General features: G+C 36.6%; 1 protein-coding gene across 1 annotated transcript in view; it reads left to right on the forward strand.

Annotated features, from left to right (window-relative positions):
• The window catches only part of astn1 (astrotactin 1), a gene marked incomplete at its 3' end in the record, with an annotated part of 379756 nt that overhangs the window by 254395 nt on the left and 117491 nt on the right, over window positions 1-7870 (forward strand). Inside the window, exon 16 of the mRNA XM_015384050.1 lies at window positions 168-272. Within this exon, the coding sequence (XP_015239536.1) occupies window positions 168-272 (105 nt within the window). The remainder of the gene's footprint in view (window positions 1-167; window positions 273-7870) is intronic.

Raw genomic sequence — 7870 nt, forward strand, 5'->3', positions numbered from 1 at the left:
GCTACTATTGAGCAATGCCAGACCGAACTTCCCGACCTCAAACGTTGTGGGCGGGACTAAGTTTGGAATGGCACCCACGCTATAAAACTTACTTTAAATCTTGCAAAAATATACTTCTGGGGTATTGTATCCATTTTTACATGTTTGCATTGTTTTCTATCCTACAGGTATGGTGAACTACAGCGAGGTGTCTGGCTATCCTCTTGTCCAACACTGGAGTCTACGTTCTGTGTTGTACCATGTCAAACTCAACCAGTGGGTCTTGTCTCAAGGTAGAGTACTTAATTGTGTTGTTGTTAAGCTACTGACTACCTATTTCTATGCATTAACAGCAGACACACACACACACACACACACACACACACACACACACACACACACAAAAAGCCAAATTTTACATTTCAGGAAAATTTGACAACTTACCTAAGGACCATTATTAGCTAAGGAGTACTCAAATACAATACACATTCAAACTTGTTGAAGGGAATCTGAACATTTGTCAAACAAAACCTATCAAAATACATACAAAATGTCCAATTTCAACAATAGGCAGCTAAATGAAAATACAATAAATAGATGCTTTAAATGAAAAACACATACAGCTACACTAATGCAACATTATTCTCTTAGCCACACAAGCAACCTTTCAAATTAAAACCCAAACTCTGCACTTTCTAATAGTATTAGTGCCAGTAGTGGATTCTTATATGGGGACATGTGCAGCCACCGAAGCAGCTTCATGTCTAGAGCAGCATGAGATTCCCCAAGTTGTACCTAATGTTCAGGCTTACTCTAGCGGGGCATGTGCAGTAAAGACAGTAAAGCTTAACAGTATCACCACTCTATCAGCTAAGTTCATTCAACCACCCAATACAGGGAAATAATGAGGCTCATTTCATGAAGACAAAAGCATAAATTCAGTCTTAACTTTGGTGTTTGATGGTCATAATCCATAATTCCACATCGCTCCTGTTCTCCATTTTCCCAGCATCATCCCTGCATATACTACTGACTGTTTTCCACTTTTTGCGTCACCTATTGGCCTTGTGATTTTTAGAAACTGTTCTACTAGTGTGTCAATCATTCATAAATATTCTAATATTTAAACTAATTGGCAAATCCCCTTTCTGCCTCTTGACAGGAGCAGAAAGCTTTGTGATGTCCATTGTCACAATGACAATGAAAAAATATATAAGTGATATATAAGTTTACAAAAATGTTTTTGTTTTGCTGTTATTTATGTTAAGTTTAGTAAAACTCACTCTGTGAGCCATTTAAAAAAATGGGATGAATAAGTTTGCACTATTAATGCAGGTTCTAAGTCAGATACTATTTGTCAATAATATTCACAATAACAAGTTCTTTTAAGATTTATAATTATGTAAAAATATTTACAAAAACTACTTTTTTAATCCTTGCTAAATAAAAACAACAAAGCTAGCTCTAAAGAAAATCTAAGTGAGGTAAATTGAAACTGTCATGAAGCTTCTTTAGTTAACTTTTAAGAAGAAGTCCGGTCATATTCAGAATTAAAACTTCTGAAAGTACTTTAAATATGAAATTATTACAAACTGTTCAATATATGATAAGTGTTTTTAACTAAGGTTAATTTCTTTTAAATGCGCTGTACCGGGAACATCCATGTTTCTCAAAGAACACTACTGCCACCTATCGGTTTGTGACATCACGTTGCGGTATCGGCTGTTGATCAAGCGCTAGTGCTGTATCTGGTGTTTTTCACGCCGCGCTAACAGGTACAAGGGGAGATAACAAAGAAATCACGTTTGTGAGAAATCATCAGTTTAGTAATCATCATAATGACATATTTGAAATGAAATGTGTATAGCATGTTATTACAGTAGATATAGGACAAATTTATCTGGACAAAACTACAACAAAAAGAGCAGACTAATCTATGCAATACAAAATCAGCGAACTGAGAGAAAATAATTCAAGTAACTTTAAATACAACAAAAACCTAACAAAATGGAAAAACCTAAACTTTACCACACCTCTTCTAAAATAAGTAGAAGAGTCCAGTTAAGTGGCACTGGGATTATTTGCAGCTGGGACCCTTGCTTCACTGGCCCAGTCAAGCCCACATGCAGCATTACAGGAACTGGCAACACAAAAGAAAATTAGTTCAAAGTAATCCATACAAAAAAAAAAAAAGGCAAAATAATTCCACCAAATGTGTGCACTCAAATAGCCAGCAAATGTCAAGTAAAAATAATAAAAAACAATATGGTAAACAAATATAGAGTGACACATTTAAGTAAAAACAATTACCTGACCATTTATGGGGCTGCACATGCTGCCATCACAGTTCTACAAAAGTACATTTTAGCACTTTTGAACTAAATGTGAGAACATTATACTTTTAAGTTTCAGTATATGGCCAAATTACTGATTTTGTGTGCAAGTTAAAAGAAAAAAAGTTACAATGTTGAGAGGACCATGGCAACCAGGGGACCCCCGGGGTTTACCGCAGCCAGGGTTAAAGTTAGCCTGTCTGCAACAGCCAGTGGGCTCTGATGGTGGTTTATTTTGCATAACAACAATTTGAATTATGTTTATCTGACTCTGTTAATCATCATTCCCCACTAAATGGAAAAAAGTTAGAATTTATTATTATCTAGACACTATTAATAACAGGATGTGATATTCAGGTCCAGACGAGCTTTGAATGTGGTGATCTCGCTTCTGTTCCGATTGATACAGATTTGTTCTGCATGCTCTTGGAGAGTGTAGTTGGCAAGAACACTAGTCATTTTCTCATTCTTGTGAATTGAGAAAAGGCCTTTGTCTCAGTATGCAAAAAGAAACATGGTTAAATATTAAACTCATTGTGTGCAATGTGTCTCCCCCTAGTCTTCTGGGGTACTACTGTTATCCCAAGCTTGAGTAAAGCCTTTCTTGACTTGCAGCCGTTTTTGGTACTTGCAGCACTTTTACTTTAGATATGCTTGTGTGTTAGCATAATTTATGTTTGCAGTGGGTTTTGTATTTACATTGCATTTGCAATTTTTTGCTCCCTATTTCGTGTGACTGTAGCAGCATTTTTACTTTGCATGTGTTCGTGTGTTAGTATAATTTGTGTATTTACAAGTCTCATATTTGTGTTTAAAGTTGTTTATGCATTAAAAAAACTGCATTTGGCTGTATGATCTGATTGAACAGAATTGTAATGAGCTGGTGAATTGCCGCTATATAAATAAACTTAACTAAATTGAACTGCTTTAGCACTTCTCGGCCACCTTAAATCATAGTACCTATTCTAAGCAATGTAATTGCTATATGCAACCTAAACATAAATGTACAAAATGTACAAGAAATCTCAATTTTTTGTGCCTCACCCATTTCTAAGATCTTAGTCTTGGTATTGTCCTAAATATTCCTTGTTAATATTAAGTAATTTATCACTGCAATTGTGGAAACAGGCTGTGGTTAAAGTAATATTAATAACAATATAAAGCAGTTGTCAGGGGAAAAGAATCAGACTTTGTGCATCCAGCCCAATCAAACAAAAGAGACACAAAGCTACCAGCATATTATCTGTCGACTCTTATAGGTACAATCGCATCCCTTAGCTTAATGTGTAATAATTCTTAATACCTTTTAATGTCTACCTTGTCTGGAAGCAAAAGAGCAATGTGTCTTAACAAAATGAAAATTAAACTACATAAACATGTTTTCTCTCAGAGGAAGTCTGCCCCTGAATAGTAAAGATTCACATAACAGTTCACATAAAAGGTTCGTTCTTTTATGATGCACCAAACCCGAGGCTCTGTAATGGGGTGTTAAAGTTTAAAAGTAAGGTTATTACCTCGCAAGAAAAGCTAATGAAAACACACTACAGGCTGTGCCTAGGGAAATGGGTGCTTCAAACAGCTTTATGCAGTGTATAAAAGAAGGAAACTGTGGAAGTGTCAGAGTGAGATGAGTGATGATTAAAGTGGGATGGGACTTGCCATCTCCTGTGTCAAAAATAAATTCATCCTTAAGGAATTTTTTTTGCAGATCTGTTGTCAATACTGGCATTAATGCAACTTCTCAAAGCTCAGGAGTTTATCTTCAGTATTGAAGTTTCTATTTGCTCTTTGCAGCAGCTTTGATAAGCAGTGTTTCTCTATGCAGTCAAGCACAAATAAGCTATTTGCATTTACTCTTAATGTATATCTCCATAGGTCTTTCTATAAATGTGTTTGTTTTGTATGGAGAAATAGATACAGTATTTTTATTATTCCGAGTTTTTCAAAATTATCTTTTGCAAATGAATCATGTCACAAAACCACCTTTAACTAGGTTCTCATCCAAGTCCACATTTTATTCTGTTTACAGAATATCTTTAAACACAGCTAAGTCTAAGTGTGTGGGTGTGTCTGTGTCCGGCCCAGAGTCTACTCCAACCATCCCAAAAAGCAGGACATAAATACAAGCATACCGGCATCACGAACAGGGTTGGGCAACTGGATTGATAGCCGTCCTTCTCTTGTCATCCTATTCCTTGCATCAACAAATCAAGTGCTTGGTAGCTTACCTGATTCAGTAGGAAGATTATTTGAAATGCATCTCTATGAGTACCACTAAACATCAGCAATGCCACTGAGAAAAAAAAATATAGACATTTAAGGTTGCAGTTACTTTTGTGACAGGTGTGAAAAACCAATCGTTTTACTATAAAAAGAAGAAACTATTTAAAAAATCTGATGTGGAGGGCAAAAGATAAATACTGCATTGTGCTGCATGTTAAGATTGAAACAGATGGGCTGTGTCCGAACTTCTGCCATAACCCCTAAATCCTTCAATCACTTTATAGAGCGAGCGATATATAATGGACTTAATAATGAATTCTGTGAACTGACCATTCGGACAGATGGTCACTACTTATCGCTGCCCGTTGGTCACGTAACTCTGCTTCCCCGAAAGATGCACACGCCATCTTTATTTACCACCGCAAAAACAAATCCCATGATACTTTGCAAGGTGAGCTCCTGCAAAGCAATCGGGGATATATCTGCTTTTCTAGTTACCATGGATGATCTCTACTTTTCAAGTTGCATTGTGGGAAAAGTGCCTTTGCACATGAGAAACACTCCAGTCCACTACTTTATCCACTAGACGTTCAGACACTGATTCAAAATGGCGTAATCACTATATAGTGCACTATACAGTGATTAGGGCAGACTTTCTGACATAGCCATGTTTGAGTTTAATGATGTGTACTCTGAAAGGAGTTCAAAACCCTGTACAAGATTATACAGCAATCATCACTTCCTTCTTTTTCCCATCTCTAATTAAATGCCGTTCAATTTAAAAGTAAGATCAAAGTGCCTCTTCAATGAATACTGTTACCATGAAAACTGTTGAGATACGTAACCCACTATATTTACTTTACCAGCTAAAATGTGAAGGATGTACATTTTCATGCATGTTTTTATCACTAATTATATGGGAAAAAAGGAAAACATTTTGTGGGTGGTTTTTAAAAGTGAAATTTAGTCTCTCATTCTGGCTAGCTGTAAATATCATTCAATAATCCTAATTACTGACGTTTTAAAGATTTTTTTTTTAAACCCTGATAAATAGTTCTCACCTGATAAGTGCAGCCACTCCTCCATAAATACAGCCGTGACACTTCTAATGCATTTCCAGAGGTGCTGCTGTGGTTTGGAAGTGGCTGTGATGTCTGCTGAGGATACACTTTCTATTTTCTCCTCCCTCATAAGCGACTCAACATCCTCCATCCTTTCTTCCTCTTTTAAATCCCATTTCCCACTTTAGCTCATCATATTTCAACAGGCACTGGAGGGTGAGCCAACTGATTTTTACATTTGATAGCAAAGCCCCCCCATCTCTCATCCTCACTATGCTCTCTGTCTCTCACTTCAGCGGCCTCCTAATTTAATTTCTTCGGAGAAGTTAGAGCGAGTGAAGCGTGAGCTGTGAGATATTAATACTGCTTCCCTTGAAAATCATAATGATAAACTGCTATTGCAGTTTTGCTTTCCAATATTTGCTGAGCAAGATTTCTACTGAGCATATGGACATTTTGTTATAGTGTGATCAATGTAGCATTTGAACCCTCCCTTCTCATGCCTTTTACATCCTTATTCCACCTCCTCATTGAGTTCCCATGTCAAGTGACTGTATCCAAAATTAAATATCAGACAGTAACATATACCTACCACATATACATTTCATTTAAATTGATCAATACTTACTCATTGATTGATTCTTAAAAAAATGTCTTAAAATGTTGTAGTCATAATAAAATCTATGTTAAACTGTCCTTAGAAAGTGCTCTGGCCAGTTCAGCCATATGGTCTGTTTAAATATATACAGTAATCTTTCTTTCAAGGACGGATAAACTGCTTTAGTCATTTGTTATCCAGCTCTCCAGTAGTGTAAATCTATGGGTGAAAAGGTTAGAGGACTGTTTAACTTATAGTGGAAGGAAACTCTTGTCCCTCTAGCTCTTTTGTGCCCATATCAATAAAGCACTTTACCAAATAGGAATGATATTTAAACAGATGTAGCGGCTTAAATATTTTTAGATTTTTAAGTCATAATGTTTTTGAATTTTCGCGTTGATCAGTTGACATCTCTAGAATAACTAATTCACATATATTAAGTGTCTTCACAATATTCATTTACTCTAAAAATATATATAATTGTACAAATTAACTATTGATATGCAAGCTATTTTATCAGGAGTAGGATCTAAGTACAGACAGGTGGATGAAGGCAACAAATAAATTATTAAGAATGAAGGTTAAAAAAAAGCATTACTGAGTAGGAGTAAAAGGAACTGACTTGGCGGAAATTTTTCAGGCTTCTTTTCAGGCTTGGTCGCAATTTGAACTGGCAAGACAGAACACAGTATGCAGGGTGAAGGCAAACTGTTAAGAAACTAAAAGAGATGGCACATGTAGGAACTATAGTTCATGGATTTTACATTTCTGAGTATTATGTGCAAATGTAATTACAGAAACTTCACGCTCCTTGGAGATGGCCTTATAATCTTTAGCTTCAACATTTTTATCTATTATTTTTTGTCTAAACTCATAAGAAAACGATTTATTCTGCTTCCTCTGTCCATGTAGAGTGTGGTGCACACCATACTGCACAGTGACTACCTGTAACCCCATATATATGTAGACCCACTGACAAAATCGTAGAACCTGTTATGCCAGTTGGAGGGTAAACTGTCGGCCCAACTCCAAACCAGCCCCTAAGCACTAACCCTCCAATTGCACATTCCCATGAAGGCTCCGCCACATTTAGTGGCACCCCAAACCACTTAGTGAGTTGGGCCAGTTTAACGTTTAGTCCTTGAATAGTCTGCATCAGATGCAGCCTCGCTGGAATTCAGCAGCAGGTGTAACAGCGGCCTGGTGGAGGAGGAAAACGTAAAAACTTGATTAATACCAAAATCGAAGGTCCTATTTGAAATAGTTTTGACCATAAACATTTGTTTTAAGAAAGGAGCAAATGTTTGATTTTATGTTAACCTGCGCCACAGAGCTACAGCCAGGCACATGGGGCATCTTTGTTGCCATAACAGTGACCGCTTTCCTTTACCACATTCAATCAAGGTGCCCTCCTCAGCTGAAAGTGTGACTTCATTGGGAGTGACACTTGAAAGTTAAGGGTTAGTGGTTAGGGGGTGGTTTGGGATTCAGCTTTCATTTACCGCATCCCTTTAGTCACTTTTATTTTTGTCTATTCGATGGGTACCATCAATTTTGTTCAGGGCTGTTTCATTAGTTTAGTACATAAAATAATTCAGTTGAAGCATGGTTGAAAAGCAATCTCTGACTTTAATTTGTTGATTTTCTTAAAACTGCTATGTATTTGTTGTTAGATT

Source organism: Cyprinodon variegatus, unplaced genomic scaffold, assembly GCF_000732505.1.
Source record: "Cyprinodon variegatus isolate N-32 unplaced genomic scaffold, C_variegatus-1.0 Scaffold301, whole genome shotgun sequence".
NCBI classification, from domain to species: domain Eukaryota; kingdom Metazoa; phylum Chordata; class Actinopteri; order Cyprinodontiformes; family Cyprinodontidae; genus Cyprinodon; species Cyprinodon variegatus.